The sequence below is a fragment of the Megascapheus bottae genome, chromosome 16, assembly GCF_031878675.1.
Source record: "Megascapheus bottae isolate mThoBot1 chromosome 16, mThoBot2.hap1, whole genome shotgun sequence".
Lineage (NCBI taxonomy): Eukaryota > Metazoa > Chordata > Mammalia > Rodentia > Geomyidae > Megascapheus > Megascapheus bottae.
The window spans coordinates 1,540,939-1,559,550 of NC_143524.1; the positions used below are offsets into that span (position 1 = coordinate 1,540,939).

The following is an 18,612-nucleotide window of genomic DNA, read 5'->3' on the forward strand; positions in this document are numbered from 1 at the left end:
TACCACGAAGCCACATCCCCAGCCCACATCCAGCTTTTTATTGATTGAGGTGGGATCTTGTGAACTTTTTGCTTAGACTGGCCACAGGCCAGTCCTGGGGCTTGAACTCTGGGCCTGGGCATTGTCCTTGAGCTCAAGGCTAGTGCTCTACCACTTGAGCTCTTTTTTTCTTTCTTTCTTTCTTTTTTTGTGGGTCATGGAGCTTGAACATGGCCTGGACACTGTCCCTGAGCTCAACAGCTCAAGGCTACCACCCTACTTCTGGGCCTGAGTGTTGTCCCTGAGCTCTTCAGCTCAAGGCTACCACCCTACCCTTGAGCTAAGCCCCACTCTCGTTTTCTGGAGGTTAATTGGAGATATGAGTCTCAAGTCCTTAAGTGCCCTGACTGGCTTTGAACTTTGATCCTCAGATCTCAGCTTCCTGAGTAGTTAGGATGACAGGCGTGAGCCATCGCGCTAACTTTGAGTTTTTTCTGTATGTGGTACTGAGGAATAGAACCCAGGTTTTTGTGCATGCTAGGCAAGCGGTCTACCAGTAGGCCATGCTCCCGGCTCCTTTCTAACACCTTTCTTCACTGGTTATCCTCCAGATCTTGGACTGGGGCCTAGCTGGCCCACAATCCTCCCACTCGTGCTTGCTGTGTCACTGCTGCACCCAGGCATGCCATGCCCGCCTGTGGGACTGACAGATGTGCACCACCACCCTCAGCCACTACACGAGATGAGTCCTGAAAACATCCACACGTGGCTGCGGCTTCTCTGGCTCCGATGGGGCTCACTGGAGACAGTGGCTTCCAATCTCCCACAGCCAGGCCCTGCTTCAAGTGAGTGAGCAAATCACCCCATGCCACCTGCCTGCGACACGGGTCCAGCTCTAGTGCAGATCGGGGAGATGCAAGGGTGCCGTGCAGACCTCTGCCTCCCGGTCTTTCCCAGGGCAGCCAGCTGGACAGAGGAGCCTCCCATCCAGGCCACTGCACCTCCCTGTCTCCTCCTGCTCACTCAGTCTGAAGCCAGGCCACAGAAGCCCCTTCCCAGATCCACTGCAGTCACAGTGCAGAGAAGTCCCTCTCTGGACTTGGGACCAAATACTTGTCCACCTCCAGAGCTTGCCACCTGCCACCTGCCCTAGGGTCTCGCCCTGGTCCTGTCTCCACCTGCTGCTGGCCCGAGGGCTTCCTCTGGCTCCAGCTAGCTTTCCAGGCTGCTCCTGGAGAATCACACCTGGACCCATCCAATCCAGACACCATATCCCAGGAGGAGGCTCTCCCTACCCTGTCAAACATCCAGGGAATTCTCTCCTTCCTCAGCACGGACTGACCAGCAAGGTAGGACACCCCGGGTAGCCCTCAGAGCTTAAGGCCCTTGAGGGGAGGGGAAGGACTCCTGGCACACAGCAGGTATCACTAAATGTCTGATGCGTGACCAAGGAGGACAGAACAAGCTGGCCCAGCCTGACCGGCCATGGAAACCCCTAGACCGAGGACAGCCTGCATTCATTGCTCACTTTGGGCAGGAAGTGTCCCCACCATGGAGGGGGGGGGGCGGCAGCGGGGAGCTGATGTCAGAACAGGTGCCCAGGATATCAGAGAAACATTTCTTCCTTTGCTCCCTTTAAATAAAAGCAAAAGGAATCCTTATAGATTTCCCACGGGAAGGCTGAGTTCATTGTGATGTGGTTTCCACACACAAAACAAAAGCAGGTATTGAAGGACATGCCTCAGACCTCTTGGCCTATTCTTCCTATGTATCCAAAGATGAAGGATGGATCCCCACTCGGTTTATGCCAGGCAAGACACCAATTTGACCAGAACCTGGCTGTAAACATTCCATGTGGACCTAGGGACTCAAGTGGTAGGGCGCTAGCCTTGAACAAGAGAAGCTCAAGGACAGTGCTCAGGCACTGAGTTCAAGCCCCAGGACTGGCAAAAACAAAGCAAAACAAAAGCTCAAGGACAGGGCTCAGGCCCTGAGGTCAAGCCCCAGGACGCTCAGAGAAAGGAAACTAGAGAGGTGGGCTCTGGTGGTTTTCCCCTGAGATCTGAGGATCACAGCCTGAAACCACTCTGGGCAGAAACGTCTGCCTTCAGCTTTTTGGTAGCTACCTGGAGATGAGAGTCTGGCAGACTTGTCATCTGTGGCTCGTCACCAAGGAGCTGAAGAGGGGCTGTGGTCCAAGTGCATAAAGCGCAGGGACAGTGCCAGGTCCAGAGTTCAGGCCCCAGGACAGGCACCCCCAAAAGGAAGGAGCAGAGCAAAACGGGCCACAAATCCAGCAAAGAGCAGCATCCAACACAGCAGCCTCGGGCCAGCAGCTGGCAGGGGCACTCGGGGGGTAGCGCAGCTCCGGGCGGGGCAGGGCCGTCTCGGGCGTCGTCCCGGGAGGCCGGGAAGGGCGGATGGCGGGGAGGCCCGCGGCCCCTGCCCGGGGTGGGCGCTGCCCCCGGGCGGGGGAAGACACGCGCGGAACTCCGCTGGGCCGCCGAGCCGGGGCTGGTCTGGAGCTGCGGTCCGGATGACCGACCTCCCCGCGGCGCGGCCGGGGACCCGGACCTGCGGCCCGCAGCGCGAGCGGGGGGAGCGGGCGCGCCGGGGGCCGAGCTTCCAGCCGGGGCTGCAGCGGGCTCGGAGTCGACCTCGCGCAAGCCCCGCGCACCCGGGGCCGCCGGGTCCCCAGCACGCGGAGAGCGCGGGCCCCGGAGCGCGCGTGCGCGGGGCGCTGACTCCCTCCTCCCCCCCCCCCCCCCCCCCGCCGCCCACCCCTCGGCCTCCAGGCCCGGGCGCCCCGCGGCGGGAGGCGGGGCCGGGGGCGGGGCCAGGAGGGCCGCGGGGCGGGGCCTTCCGGGGCGGGGCCTCGGCGGGGTATAAAAGGCGCGGCGCGGGGCGCGTGCCCGGCCGCAGAGCGAGCGCGCAGCGTCCGCGGAGCGACCCTCGTCTCGCCGCCAGGCCTCGCGCGCTTGCGTGCCCCGCAGTACCCGGCCCGGACCCCCGGCCCGCCCTTCCCCGCTCCCCGTGCCATCGCCGCCATGGGGGTGGAGGGCTGTACCAAGTGCATCAAGTACCTGCTCTTCGTCTTCAATTTCGTCTTCTGGGTGAGCGGCGGGGCGGGGGCGGCGCGGACGCCGAGTGGCGGGGCCACCTGTGGGCGCGGGGCCGGCGCCGGGGGCCGGGGCGCAGAGCCAGGCTTCGGGCCTCCCCGCGTCGCGGCCCTGCCCCGCGGCCTGGCCCCGCTGCTCGCGCGCGGCGACGGCGCCCGGGGCCCGCGGAGCCTCCTCGGGGGGCCCGGACCCCCCGGCGTCGCCCGCGGGGAGGGGGCGGGGCTGCCGGCGCCCCGCCCCATGAGCTCATCCGGGCCACCGCCCCTGGCTGGGGGGGGGGCGGACGCCGCCACGGCTCCCACCCCGCTCCGCCCGGCCGCGGTGGGGACGGGGCCGGGGCCTGGCCGGCCGCGGCGCGCACACCCGGATGGGGCTGGCGCGCGCGGTGCCCCGGCTGCCCGGGCCGAGGCTGAGGGAGGCCGTCCAGCCGCCTGCGGATTGCGCCCTGGCACTGTGGGGCGGGCTCCCTTTCCACTCAGGGCATCTTAGCCCAAACCCGGGCGGCGGCGGCGGCGGGTGATCGGAGTGAGCGGTACTTTCTCCCAGCCTGAGCATCCATTGCTTTTGGTTTTCATTTCCTGTGGGTGATAGATTTGGAGAGGGGTGGCGACTTCCCAGCCCTCCGGGACTGAGGGTAGTGTTGCTGGCCGGCCACTCCTTTTTGGGCAGTGCTGTTACCCCGTTGCTGTGCTCCCCGAGCTGCCTCCTCTCCCAGGAGGAGGAACCACAGGGCTGTGTCCTGGCAGCTTTCCTCTCCCAAGTGGAGGCCGGGAGGGTAAACTTTAAATGCGGCCCCTGGAGTGTGTGGGACTGGGGACATCTGTTTTCCATCTGGAGGCAGAGGATCCCAGGGCTGATGTAGGGGCAGTGACAAGTTCAGGAGGAGGGTGAGAAGCGGGACTGAACTTCTCGAGCCAGGCTGTGCTTCTTCATGGTCTGCCACCCTGCCAGAGGGGAGCAGATGGGGGGGGGGGTCGGCTGGTCCACAGGAGTCTGGGACAAGCCTGCCTGCCCTGCTTCTATCAGTGCTTGCTTGCTCTGGCTGAGGTCTGAAGGAGGTGAATGTACACCCAGAGTGCCCCTCTCATACTGTGGGAGCCCTGCAGGGAGTTGAGGGCAGGTAGGAAGGGGCCTCCTTGGCCCTCTGAGCTGGGTTTCAGCTGGTGAGGCCCTTCCACCTGCCCTGGGTGGGAGTGCCCCCGGCCCCTTGGGAGCTGGGCCTAAGCAGCTGCGGTGGAGGCTGGTCACATCCCTGGGGGCACTTCTTACCGAGGCCTCTCCCAGAGGGCCACCCCGTGCAGAGCTGTGAAAAACATCCCTGTAAGTCTATGGACCTTTCACTCACTCTAGCCCTGCATCCGTGGTGAGGGATACAGAGCAGAGCCAGGCGGGGTTGATGGGCACCAACCTGGCAGGGGCATGCACTGCCTCCCCTCCCCCTCCCCAGCCGAGGGCACCATGGGTCAGTGGAGTTGAACCTCTGTAGCCCCACCCTCCTACTCTGCTGGTTCTCTGCCTCCTTTCACCAAAGTGGAAGTCCTCTGGGCCCCTGCCCCCTGGGGTTGTGGGCATATTAGCTAATGTGCCTGAGTAGAAACGAGGAGCTTGGCCAAAGAAGCTCCAGGAAATGGATGCTGGGCTCTGTATCCAAAAGGAGTTCTGCCAAGGAAGCCGGGCTGTGTTATGGGAAGTACTTGAGGAAGGGGCCTGGCGCCCAGGATGTGGCTGGCTCCAGGGGGGCTGGGCGTAAGAGCAGGGTGCTGTGAATGCCCGGATGGTGCTTTGGGAAAATGTGTAGGGAAAACAGCTTTGGTCAGGCTGGGCATCCCAGCATCTCAGCCTGCTTCTTGGAGGAGGAAGGGCACCTGTTCTCACCTACCCATACAGTGTGGGGCAACACTCCCCATGCAGTGGTGGTGTCCGGGCAGGAAGATGAGCAGCAGGCCACAGAGTAGGGTGGGTATGTGGACTCGGCTGAAGACCCTAGTACCTGAGACTACTGGCAGTAGGGAGGAAGGCCCACGCCAGCCTGGGTCCTGGGTCAGGTGACTGGTCTGTGTGCAGAACGCGTGTAACATTGGGTTTCCCCGGGAGGCTGGCCAGGAGAGATGCCATCGATCCCTGTTGGGGAAAGGGACATGTCCCCACTCAGGACTGGCAACTCATTCATCCTGCTGTGGCGGGCGGCTCCCTTCCAGTTGCAAGGCAGACAGATCCAGTGCCAGGAGCCAGAGGGGCAGCCCTCCTAGCTGGCAGCCAGTCCCCTGCTCCAGACAGCACATGACTGTCTGTCACCTCCCAGTCTGTGCCTGCCTTCCCAGAGAGGGGCTACAACCCAGGCAGGCTCTGGGCCCCTGGGTAGGGACTTCCTGAGCCTGGTTTTGGGCCCAGAGGACTTCCCCAGTGCCCCTGGGCTGCCCGACAGCCCAGCTTTGACTAATGAACGGTTGGGACGGGCTAAGAAGAGGATGTCTGTGGTTTGACCTGGCAGAGCCTGGTCTCAGACAGGATGTCTGACAAAATGACAACATGGAATGGCAAGGAGATGAGGTCCTGGACCCCAGGAGTCCATGACAGCTCCCAGTGGGCCCACCCATCTATTCCAGGGCTTGCAACTCCCCCCTCCCTAGTCTCCCATCCCAGCTCATCTCTAGAATGCAGTTCATCCTAATCTCTGCTTCCAACCCAGGGGAGGAAGTCTCCCCTCAGCCACTCCCAAGTCCTGATTTCAGCATCTGGAATCCAGCTGAGGGGGGGAGGAGCCTCCGTCATGAGATCAGTAGCCCTGAGTTCAGGTCTGAGGAAAGAGCTGTCCTGTCACCCCTGCACCCAATGGGCCTTGGGAGAGGGCCCGTGGGGTGGGGCTGGAAGATGCCACCTGCCTGCCTCTCACTGACCCCAAGGCCAGACCAGAGTGTGCTGGGTGGCTCTGACTTGGTTTGGGAGACTTTCCCTGCCCAGCAGGAGGGCTGGCATGCTGAGTTCTAGCCTGAGACACTCTGCCTGACCAGCACTAGTTCAGGGACTACGTGGGGTCCTCCAGGTGGGCCTACCTGTTTTTGCTTTTTATTTTTTATTTTTTGTGGGTCATGGGGCTTGAACTCTGGGCCTGGGTGCTGTCGCTGAGTTCTTCAGCTCAAGGCTACCACCTTACCCCTGGAGCCACAGCCCCACTTCTGGTTTTCTAGAGGTTAATTGGAGATAAGAGTCTCAGGGCTGGCTTTATACCTCGATCCTCACATCTCAGCCTCCTGAGTAGCTAGGATTGCAGGCGTGAGCCACCGCGCCTGGAATTATTTTCTATTTTTCCTATAAAGGTGATGTAGAGAGGGGTTTCACTTACATAAGTCAGGTAAAGAGGGCATTGCTTCCTAGACAGTGTCCCCCTTGCCCTCGCGCTCTCCCAGTCCTCCCCTTCTGTCCCCACCTGCAAGTTACATTGTTCAATCTTTGCTAGAGTATCATTGCTGCATTTGTTGTTTGTCTCCCTACATTTCTGTGTCCCCCTCATCTTCCCAAAAACAGAGAAACAAAGAAGACATAAAGAAGCAAAAACTATAAGAAAGGAAAAACCCTCTCTTTCCATTTCCTGGGGCTCATCTGGGGCCTCACTTTTTTATTTTTGAAGGGATTCCTCACAGTGGGGCATTACTGGAGGGGCTTGTCATGGTCATCTGTATTTGGTTTGTAGGTCAGCGCCATGGCCATTCTGTGGTGGCCAGGGAATAAATGGGGTGATCTGTTGGGCTGCTGCCCTGTCCCCAAGGTGTGAGGCGGGTGAGATCTGGTGAAAGCTGGGAGTGCAGGGAGACACATTGGTAACTGGGGTGCCTGGCTCTGCAGCCTGAAATTACCCCATATTGGAGGTATGGGGTCCAAATACCATGGAGACCTAGATAGGGAGCCCGTCAGCTGGGCCAGAGCCCTGGAATTCCCAGCCCCACCCTCTTTGAAGATGCACCCCTTGCTGAATTTGGAGGTGCTTCTTCTTTGTCCCTGGCCCATACCAATATAAGTAGAGTTGGAAGGACTGGGTGAGGTCCCCAACACTCTGGCCTTCCCTGTGTGACATTGCATCACACACATTGGACTGTCACCAGCATCTGGTTGGGTGTTTTGTGGCCTGTTACCTGTGGCTGATGGGGAGCCCCTGGCCCACTGCAGGACTCCTGGCATAGCAAGGCACAAGAATGAGGGCCCTGCACGGCCTACCCTCCCGGGAGCTTAGCTGTCTGGGCTGCACAGTGGGACCACCCCTCGGTTTGGGAGGAGCCGTTTGTGACAGTTAGAGCTGGCAATCTCTGGCTTGCCCAGATTCCCTGGGGAGATTGCACCCTGTCACTGCTGGCAGCAGCTGTGGCACCTCAGAGGTATGGCCTGGAATGGGCTGTTGGAAAGTTTTTTCCTGTGCCCTAGGGTTAATAACTAGGCTCCCATGAGCTCCAAGCTGGTTCTGGGCTGTCACCAGACCCCTTTGGGGACGTTGGGCAAACACATCTCCCTGTCACCTCTAAGGAAGTGGCACTGAGGCTGGAACCTCTGTCTGGGTTGGGTCCCCCAGTCTGAGGCTCCCCCTCCTCCCAGGATGAAAACAGATTGCCACATGGGTGCTGGAGGTGATGACACCTGGCCCGCCAGGGCCTCTCCACCACCTCTGTCTCTGTCTCCCATGACCACCCACCCTGAAGTACAGAGTGCAGGCAAGGCTGGGCTACCTTCAGTGCTGGTTTGTAGCAGGTCTCTGGGGCCACGCAGGTCCACACATCCTCCCTTTAGGGCCCAGTGGGGCAGAGGAACTTTTCAGAGGAGGGCAGGCATGGGGGTCTGGAGGTACCTCATAGTCTCCCCACCTGGGAACTAGGGTAGGCCAGAAGTCTGGCTCTGGGAGGGGCCTGGCCCAGCACCCTGACTTACTCCCCAGTGCCTGGGGGACAGCAGAGCTGTCTTCTACAGTTTTTAGTTTTGGGGTCCTGGGGGCTTGAGGCAGTACCTGAGCTCTTCAGCTCAGGGCTACTAACTACCCTACCCTTGAACCAAGCCCCACTTCCAATTTTCTAGTGATTAATTGGAGATAAGAGTCTTAAAGTCTTTTATGTCTGGGTTGGCTTTGAACCTTGATCCTCAGATCTCAGCCTCCTGAGTAGGGAGGATTGTAGGTGTGAGCCACATGCGGGTTGCTTCTACTTTTTTTGGTTGTTTGTTTGTTTGTTTTGCTCAGGGCCTGAGCACTGTCCTTGGACTTTCTCAAGACTAGAACTCTACCACTTGAATCACAGTACCACTTCTGGCTTTTTCTAGGCATGTGGCACTGAGGTATCAAACCTGGGTCTCGTGCATGCTAGTCAAGCACTCTACCACTAGGCCAAACCCTGTCTTGGCCCCCAAGTCCTTGGCCTGCCAGCAGGGCCTGTGGCTTATTTTTAACCACTTCCTGAGGCTAGGGTCTCCTGAGCAGCACTGCACTTCCCTCGAACTTCCTTCCTGCCTGAGCAGCCCAGGGCTCTGGTGTGAGGTCAGGATGGGGTCCTGGGGCAGCATCCTGGCTCCTGGGAGGGCCTGAGAGGGGCCCTGTGTCCCTGGGGAGGACCTGGCATCCCCAGCCTCCACCCCAATGTCAGGCAACTGTCCGTATGGTAGGTGGAGCATGAGCCCATTAGCCTTCTGCTGGGACCCAGGGCCTTCTCTGCTACCACCAGCCCCTCTCTCCTCTCCCCCCCCCCTGCCCCCGCCCCCTTCAGTCCCCTGGAGAGCACTCTGAGGAACTCCCTCCCTCCCCGCTCTGGTCTTCAGTCCATTCTAGTGCTTTTCCAAGCAGAGCTCACTTCCCTACCCACTCACCCATCCAAGGCTTGGTCCTCTCCTCCCCCACAGGCCCCTCTCTAGAAAGGAAGGGCCTGGCATGCTGACTGGGGAACTGTCCTTGCTAACCACTGAAATGTATAGGCAGGCTGAGGGTGGCTGCCCAGGGCAGCAGATGTGGGGGACTGGAGCCCTGTTCCTTCCTGGTGGGGAGAGGTCTGCTGAAGTGGGGAGCCTTTGGGGGGAATCCCATTCCCAGCTGGGGTCTGACCCAGGTGGGCAGTGGGCAGGTGGTACAGGGTGGGAATGGCCTTGAGCCTGCTGTCTTTCAGCTGCTTCTGGAGCACTGGGACCCAGGGTGCTTCTTAGCAGGCCTTCCCCCCCCTCCCTCCGCCTTATCCTTGAGCTCTTTACGCATTCTGAGGAAAGAGGAAGAAACAAAAGCTTTCACAGAGTTCTGAAAACTTTCTGTCCCTTTGTCCGCACCTGGACAGGAGCCAGGACTTGTTACCTGGACTCTCTCCCTCCCTCCCTTCCCCCAAGAGGAGATCTTGGGATGTGGGGTTCTCTGAGGACATGGGGACAGTGGCTGTGTGTCCCACAGGTGAGCTCTGGGCAGTCTCATGTCCCCCCAAGGATGAATGAAGACATTTTGGAGTTTGCTGTTTCATGAACCAGCAGCGGCTACACTGCTGTTGGGAACGAGGTGTCTGGGCACCCTGAGGCTGAGAAGGCTCAGACTGCAGGACTCACACAGGACCAGCAGCCAGAGCTGTGGTTGTCCTTGACCTTCGTGTCTGGGTCCCGGCCGACACTGCATTCTCCCAGATATGATTCTTTTCACCATGATTCGGGTTCTGTTGTGACTGCAGTCCCTTCCTTTGTGGCAGCCCATGTCCGATTCCCAGCTAGAGAAGGGAAGGGGTAGGAGCAGGCTGACAGCCCCACCCTTCCTGCAGTGCAGGCCTCGGTGTGGGGAATTTTAAACAGATTCATTTGCATGTGATTGACACAACACGAATGTATGTTTGGAGGGCAGAGTTGAAGAAGTTTTGATGCATTTGTACCTTATGAAACCGTCACCCCCTGGAGAGTGAATGCACCCCAACTGTCCTGGGAGCCTGGAGCCCTGGGTGATCCCTCTCTTCCCTCCCAGAACCCGTGCTGTGCCCTCCTGGTCACTGGGCTGTTTGTCACTGAGTGGTCTCAAGGACATTTACATTTCTACTGCTCTACTACTGCGGCCTCTTTTGTTCTTCACTCAGTGAAATTGTCAGGAGTTTCTGCCCTGTGGTCCCTCTCCTCTTCACGGGAGGATTCTGCCCTGGTAGACCACTGGGCCTGGCCAGTCACCCAGCAGGATGTAGCCGCCGTTCCTCAGACCCAGCTCTGGGTGTAGGTGGGTGAGGAGGTGTGTGTCGGTGTCCTCAGCAGCAATACAAGCCCCCAGCTGCACAACCAGGCCCCCTGTGGTACATCGACCCCTCCAATGCTTCCACACCCAACACGTGGGCAGAATGCCCGTCCTGCCCATTGCTCATCTTAGTGTAGAGTTTTGGGAATTCCACATATGTTCTGACCACATGACCTTCTGGTGGGGGTGTGTGTGTGTGTGTGTGTGTGTGTGTGTGTGTGTGTATGTATGCATGCACACGTGTGCATGCACATCTATAGGTATTATGGAGAACGGGTTTATTTCCAGCCTCGTGGGGTGTGTCTGCCCACTCTTTAGATGAGTCCCTTCTGCCGCCATGTCTGGATTGCCATGGGCCCGCCTTACCTGTCCTCGCTGGGCTCCCGGCTTTGGCTAGAGGGACTGTGCAGGAGCTGGGGAGATGGCTGCTGGCCCAGGGCTTTCCTTCCTGGGTCCCTTCCCATTTGCTCTGGTTGCCCTCTGAAACAATGAGGGAGGTGGGCAGGCTGAGACCCCCCCTACCCAGCTGCCATTCTCTGGTGGAAGGTAAGACAGGCCGGGTTTATACCCCTGGGCCTGAAGGCCTGGGCCTAGGGCTTATCTAGAGGCTGGCTCCTACTCCCCAGATCCAAGCAGCAAGTGTTGGCTTGTCCAGAGCTGTGATAGCAGGCTTGGGAGTTGGACCCAGCGTTGCCTTCTCATCTCCGTAGGGTGGTGGTGCAGGCCCAGCTCCTCACACAAGGGTGATGTGGTCCCTGCCCAGCCAGGGGGAGGGCAGGGGACCTCTTTGGCCTACACCTCCAGCCAGGTACTGTCTCCTGCTGGGCTGCCTTATAGGGGGCATACAGAGACACCAGAAGACAGTGACCTGCCAGTGACCCAACAGCTTGTGTGTGGCTCAGTCAGTCTGCAACCAGGCCTCTGTGACCACAGGGAGGGGCAGGGGCTCCCTCCTCCATCCCCCTCCATCCCCCTCCTGTCCTGGAACATCAGAACGACCTTTGGACCAGTTTCTAAATGAAATACATGATTTCCAAAGCCTCAGAGGAAGCCAGGGTTACTGGGGCAACTCTCAGACCCTCCCCCTGGAGCCCTAGAATGCAGCTCAGCTCCCCAGGCCAGCCTGCCTGCCACCTCCTGGCCTCCTCTGGGCTAGGCACAGGAGCACTGGGATTCTAGCAGGAAGCCTTTTGGGCAGGGCCAGCGGGCACCCTGAAGGGTGCTTGATGGAAAGAGCATCTGCCCAGGGTCCAGGCAAAGTAGGCCTCACCCCTCCCCACACCACAGTACCCAGCATCCGGCTGCCATTTACACAAGAGAAACAGCCCCGGGCATCAGGGTGAGGTCAGAGGGGCCCCCCAGTCAGGGAATGAGGCTGGCTCAGACCCTTTTGCTCTTCTGGGGGTCCCCAGGCAGGTAACAGTGTTTTCCTTATTGGTAGCCCATTGGTGACAGTCAAGTACAAATCCCTTAGGGCTCTTAACCCTGCCTGCTGCCATGGGAGCTGCAGGCCTCATGGCTTATCTCTGTTTCCCTGACCAGCAACTGAGTGAGAGTTCCTGTGTGGGTGTGCCATTGCCCCCTGCGGAGAATGGCAGGCTTTGCTCTTGGAAGCCTGGGAGACTTGTCCTCCCACCCAGCTCAAGCGAAAGAAGTCTCCCTTGGCACAGGAGGGAGGAAGCCCTGAGGCCTGGCCCTCTGTTGGGTGGTGTGGAGGAGGGCAGAGCTCCTCCAGGCCAAGGGCGCCAGGCAGTGGGCTCCCCAAGTGGGACCCAGGCTCCTGACTCTGGTCCTTGGCAGACTTGGCAGTTGCTCGTGTGCAAGGCGGAACACTGGTCGGTAGGACCAGGTGCCAGCAGTGCTCTGTCCCTGCCCCTCTCACTGCCTGAGGACATGACCTTCCACCGTGATCTGGGCCCAGAAAGGATTGATAGTTCAGTCCCAGGATCATGACATCCTCAGGCTGCTGCCCCAGTGGGGAGCTGTGGGCCTAGAGGGAAAGCAGACAAAATCTAGAGCACAGACTGCTATCTGTGCCCTAGAGGCCCCAATTCTCAAGCGTCACCCCACCCCACTTGGCTAATGGTGGTCACGTCTATACCAGATGACAGGCCTTCACCTTGAGTCTGTCTCAGGCCTGCCTTCCCGAGCAGTGTCTTCCAGCCCTGCTACCCCTCCACCCTGGGAGCCTCTGGCCTGAGGATGGCAGCTGCTGGCTGTGTCCTGGGTGGTAGCATCAGATCACTTCTCTCTAGCAGCAAAGACTTGATCCCCAAGTCTGCTAACAAGCTGGGGACTTGGTGTGAGGCACCTGGGGGTGGGGGGGGGGTGCTGGCTTTCCTTGGTGCCCAATTCCTGGTGTGGCTGCTGGCCACACTTAAAAGACAGAGGCCTGGTCAACTGAGAACTGAGAGGAATTATTGTGTGTGTGTCCATGTGGTATTTGGGACACACGTGGACTGGAGAAGGTTTCTTGTTCATCTGGAATGCAGACTTAATGAGGTGTCCTGCATCCGGTTTGGAAGACAAGGTCAGATAGATGGAGTTCTCACCGTGACGTGGTCCTCTCTTTCCCTAGTTGGCCGGAGGCGTGATCCTGGGTGTGGCCCTGTGGCTTCGCCATGACCCGCAGACCACCAGCCTGCTCTACCAGGAACTGGGAGACCGACCAGCACCCAGCACCTTCTATGTGGGTGAGTGATGTGGGCATGAGAGTGGGTGGAGCCCAGAGCTGGGGCTGCAGACCTGGTGGCCAAGTAGTCAGGAGCTCAGGCCCCTAGGCAAGGCATGGCCGAGATCTAGAGGTGGGAAGCAGGGTCAAGAGCACTGAGCAAGTAGAGTGTGTGTCTGTGCGTGTCTGTGTGTGTCTTTGTGTGTCTTTGTGTATCTCCGGGGGCGGAGGGGGGGCTGTCCACAAGGAGATGGGGTCTGAGACCAGTGAGTAGAATATCCAAACTGGGCCACTGGCTTGGAGTAGTGCTGGACTAGGGTTGAAGGGTGCTGAGAGGGTGAGTGGCTGGTGGAGACCCCCACCAGAACAATAGGCCAGGCAGAATGGCAGCTGGGGCTGGAAGCCTCTGGAGATCTTATTTTAACCTGGGTATTTCTGGGAAGGCACCCTGGTGGGTGGGGCTGAATGCCTGGGCCAAAGCTGAAGCAGCTGGAACCATGTGGGGAGGGCTGGAGGCTCAGTCCCCTCTCTCCTCCCACACAGGCTGCCACACCTAGTAGCCTTATTAGGATGTCTGTGGGGGACTGAGCCACCCCACCATCCCTGCAGTGCTCCCCCCTCAGTGGAGGCAGGGTAGAGGGCGGGGTCTGGCATCCTGCAAGTTCTACAAGTGTTTGGGAGATGTTCTGCCCTTTAAAGGAGGGGCTCCTGGCCCACAGCTCCCAGTTGGGGCCTGCTATGGGTCCTCCCCGCTCCTGTGGAGCCTGCCAGGGGCCTGCCCTTCTCCCTCCCTCCCCCGAGTGGGGGCCAGGAATGCCCTGTGTACTCCCTCTCTCACTCAGAACTCCAGGGCAACCCAGAGATGTCTGATCACCCCAGGCTGCCATTCCTCCTCTGGCCCCAGCCCTGCTTATGGTCCTGGATGGACCGATGGTTTCCAGGCCGGGTAAGGCCTCTGGAGGCCCTTGAGGGGGCTGTCAGTCCTGGAGACCTACCTCTTCCTGGCCTTGTGCTTATTTTCTGAGATGTCTGCACTATTTGGGGTTCAGAGGAATCTAGCAACCAGGGCTTTCCCCTCATACCTGCCAACACTTGAGCATGGACCCATGTCTGATCAGAGTGAGGTGGTCTCGAGCACGTTCTTCATCCTGTCCAGGGTGGTGGGGGCTGGGTGGTTAATCAGGGCAGGCAGTTTGGCAACAGCCCTGTGGCAGTAGCAGCTTCTAGGTCTCCTGTGGTGGGACAGGAGCAAAAGGTTCACCACTTCAGGCCAGACTAATTGGCTGAGCTGGCTGCTGGGGTGGGGCAGGGGCACACCGGCCTCATGGAGGCTGCAGCGTCTTCGGTCTCCTTCATGGCCCTGGATGCCCCTGGGCTGTGCTCTGTGGCACTGGAAACATCTCAGTGCCCTGTCTCATCATGGGCTGCCCAGTTCAAACTCCAGCAGGCCAGCTGCCTCTCCGTGGTGTGGGGACTGGGATAACCCCAGGTGTCGCACCACTTGGCAGGGCTTGCCATCCCCATCCTGGCACCAAGTCCCTGCCCATCCTGAGTCGTCCTTCTGGAGCCCCCTGTTGGGGGCTGTGGGGAGCAGATGTGGTCCTGACAAAGGCTCTTTGTCCAGTGCTGGGAAGAGGGGTGGATTGGCTGACTGGCTTAGCACCCCGGGGAGCTGGGAGAGTTCTGGGCCCTGGAGGGGCTGTGGGTGGCCCTGGGATTCTCAAAGGCCTCTGTGTCCAGGAAGAGTGGTGCCCTGGGGTGTCCTCATCACCTGGGTGTCCCTGACGTGGCCCCAGGAGGCTGAGCTTGCGGGGCTAGAGGAGGTTCTGCCCACATGAGGGGGGCCACCGGCCAGGTGTCCTGATGAGGGTGTTCTTTTGGTCAGCATGTTCAGTGCCTGCCAGAAGTCAGGCCCCAGGCCTTGTCCATTCCCGAACCTGGCAGTGGTTCTAGTCCTGGCTCCTTCTCTGCTGGGCTGGCCAGGCAGAGGACAATGGGCTAGGCTTTGAGCAGGGAGGCTTGAGCTGCCCAGCAGTGTTGCTGTGGAGACAGGGGGGGGGGTTGGGCCTGCTGAGATGGGCTGGGATGGCTCTGCAGAAAGCCTGTGGCCTTTCCCAAGGGACAAGGGGGGTGGCCGTGGGCTCCAGGCAGGGACAGCTGGGTTGTGGTGCCCCTGCCCTCAGGATGGAGCTTCACATCCAGCTGAGGCACAGAAACAAGCACAGCTCAAACCCTGGCATCCCTAAGAAGGGGCGCATGAAGCAGGCTGAGGTGTGACTGAATGGACAGCTGCTGCCACCTCCTTTCCCTTGGCTGAGGCACCGTGCGTTGTGCTGAGACAGTGTGGCCCAGAGGAAGGGGCGGCCATGTCTGCACACAGGACATCTCTGAAGCACGGTGGCTGCGTTCTCTGCATGTTTAGACACCGTTCAGTCCCCCAGTGCTGTGCAGGGGAGCGCTGAGGCACAGTGCCGAGCCCACCTAGACCCTCCGCTCACCTTGGGCCTCCCTCCACAGGCATCTACATCCTCATTGCTGTGGGGGCTGTGATGATGTTCGTCGGCTTCCTGGGCTGCTATGGCGCCATCCAGGAGTCCCAGTGCCTGCTGGGGACAGTAAGCTGTGTCTGGGCTTGGGAGGGGGGACTTCAGCTGGCCCAGGAGAAAGTGGGCGGCCAGGATAGGAATCAGCACAGACCCAGGGGCTGGGGTGTAGCCCACCAAGCCTCTGCTGCAGTCCTGGATGCCAGAGGTCAGCTGGCCACCCCAACATCTTCACACTTTTGCACCTATGCTTTTCCTGTTCGGTTCATAAATGAAGCCTCTGGTCTGTGGTTGATGGCTATCATGTGTGGCTCTCAAGGCTGAGTTTCTCTTCTTTACAAGCATAAAGACTGAGTGGCACCCCAAGGTCATACCAGCTCCTGGAGGAAGCTGAGGCACCCAGATGTGTCATCCAGGCTGGCCGGCTTGGGAGGGGCCGGGGAGTTCACCATTATCCCAAGTGGGGAGGTGGGTTGCTCAGGCTCCTGTCCACCCGGGAAGCAGGGAAAGGGGTTAGGGAAGGTTCATCACAGTCCGGGTTCACTGCTGCAGGTGCCTTCCTGAGAGCTGCAGCCCCGGACTTGCCACCTGCAGAATCCCTGCCTACCCCCGGCCTTGTCCCTGCTCTGCTCGGGATGTGGGCTGGGTACCCATAGCTCCCAACACACCTCTTGGTCGTACGGGTCCTTCCCTGTAGAGAGCCCCCTGCCCACCGCCGACCCCTCTCTGTCCCCAGTTCTTCACTTGCCTCGTGATCCTCTTTGCCTGTGAGGTGGCTGCTGGTATCTGGGGCTTTGTTAACAAAGACCAGGTAAGCCTGGGGCTTCAGGAAGCTGCAGGGGTTGGGGGGGGGGAATCGGCCCCGGCCAGGGTTTTCAGGGGCTCTGTGACACTTCCTCCCCCCTCCCCGCACAGGGGCTGCCTCAGGGCATGCCCTGCCAGGGTTAGTCCCCGATTGCCAAGGGTGTGAAGCACAGGGACAGCCTGGTGCCCTGCCTGGGGGGCGACCCCCTGCTGCCCTGGACCACACTTCTCCCCAGATTGCCAAGGATGTGAAGCAGTTCTACGACCAGGCCCTTCAGCAGGCGGTGGTGGATGATGATGCCAGCAACGCCAAGGCTGTGGTGAAGACCTTCCATGAGACGGTGCGTCTGGGCCCGAGGGGCTGCAAGGCCAGGGATGGGGTTGTGGCTGGGCTGGAGAGGCTACAAGGCACTGGTTAGAGCATCGCCTTTGTGACGAAGCCTGCTGCTGGCCAGAGCTGAGGACTAGAAGGGCACCTGGCTGGGTGGTCTGTGTACCTGTGTCCCAGCTAAGGGTTCAGCAGGTGTGGAAGCAGCAGGGGAAGGAAGGGGGTTTCTAGGTCCACCTGGGGAGGTCTGTCTGGTATGTGTTCTCCACTTCGCTCTGTCCTCTGGAGCTTGGGGCCCTTCTCCCCACATGCCAAGAACTCACCAATGCTTCCTTGATCTCCAGCTCAACTGCTGTGGCTCCAACAGGCTGACCACGCTGACCACCTCAGTGCTGAAGAACAACCTGTGTCCCTCAGGCAACACCCTCCTCAGCAACCTCATGGAGGTGCCTGGGCGCAGCGGGGTGGGCCGCGGGAGGGGGGCAGTGAGAGGGCTGCTGTGCCCAGGGGCCCGGTGAGCAGAGCAGGGCCCGCGCCAGGAAGAGGCTGGCACCTCGCTCGGTGGCTTCGCCCGATGGCCTGGCCAGCTCTGCGGTGCCCAGGGAGGTCACTCTGTGTCACACTAGCACCTCGAGGATGCACCCAGGCCAGCGTGGCCCCAGCTGCACGCCTGGGGTTCGAGTTTATTTTCGAATGGGTAGGAGATAAGCCCTGGGCAGAGGCCCAGCTGGTGGGGTGCAGTGCGGGAAGGGGTGGCACTGGTGCGGTTCCTGTCATACCTCCTTCCCTGAAATGGCCTCTGAGCTCCCCTGCTCACCCCACAGAGTGACTGCCACCAGAAGATTGATGAGCTCTTCTCGGGAAAGCTGTACCTCATTGGCATTGCAGCCATTGTGGTTGCTGTCATCATGGTGAGCTGCCCCCCCCCCATTCTCTGCCATTCACCGGGGACGGCCCCTCCTCGCCCCAGTGCTGACCCTCTCTTGCTCTCCACAGATCTTTGAGATGATTCTGAGCATGGTGCTGTGCTGTGGCATCCGGAATAGCTCTGTGTACTGAGACCCTGCAGGTCCCGGGGCAGGGACCCCTGCAGTGCCACTAGAGTGACCCGAGGCTGCTGCGGCAGCCCCACCACCTGTGTACATAGCGTTTCCGGTGTTCCTCTGCTACACTTAGCCTTCTCACTTCCGAGGTTTTGTTTGGTTCTGAACTCTCCTGTTCACTTGGGGATGATGTCACCTGGAGCCGGCTGTGAGGGCCCCTGGGGCTCTGCCCGCCGAGTGAGGCCTCTCAGGGGTGCTTGCCCAGAGGCTCCTGTGGCTGAGCTGGGGCTGTGCCCAGCCAATCTGCCCATCTGTGGGCTGCACAGCTCCTGTCTTTTTAACCCTATCCCTCTCCTTCACCCCCCACGAGCTGGATCTGAGCACTCTTCTATGCCTTCAGTGTAGTGTCCTTTCTAACATGTCACCCTCAGCTGTAATTACATCTTATACAGTCATTTAATAAAGGAAAAACCAGGCATGCCAGCGGGGCCGTCCAAGACCCTCTTCCTGTGTGCGCTCGGCTCGGCGCGGCGTCCAGCCGGGCGGCGCTGGGCGCGGGGAGCGGGTGGGGACGGTTCCGTGCCCAGACCGGCCAGGAGGCCCCTCCGGCTCCGCGAGGGCCGAGGGCCGAGGGCGAGGGGGGCGGCGTCCCAGCTAGGGGGTGCGCTGGGGGCCGAGCGGGCCCGCTTCCGGTCCGCGCCGGAAGTGCTATGGGCTCGAATCACGCCTGCGCGATGGCGCGCTTCCTGCCTGTGGGGACGCTGGCCTGGTGGCTTCCGGCAGGCGGCGCTAGAGCCGCCAAGCCCGCGCAGCTGACACCTCTGGAGTCTTGGCTCCGCCCCTTCCTCCGTCCCCGGGCCAATCCCGGGCGCCCGAGGCGAGCACGCTCGTCGCCTGTCCCAGAATGCCGCG

At 60.2% G+C, this 18,612-nt stretch overlaps 1 protein-coding gene across 1 annotated transcript; it reads left to right on the forward strand.

Moving 5' to 3' along the window:
• Positions 1-2,902: 2,902 nt before the first annotated feature.
• Positions 2,903-18,183, forward strand: Cd81 (CD81 molecule). Its single transcript, XM_090347155.1, has 8 exons — positions 2,903-3,092; positions 12,890-13,004; positions 15,500-15,597; positions 16,262-16,336; positions 16,566-16,670; positions 17,002-17,103; positions 17,482-17,568; positions 17,654-18,183. The coding sequence occupies exons 1-8, from the start codon at positions 3,027-3,029 to the stop codon at positions 17,714-17,716; spliced, it is 711 nt and encodes a 236-aa protein (XP_090203281.1). The 5' UTR covers positions 2,903-3,026; the 3' UTR covers positions 17,717-18,183.
• The last annotated feature ends 429 nt before the right edge of the window (positions 18,184-18,612 follow it).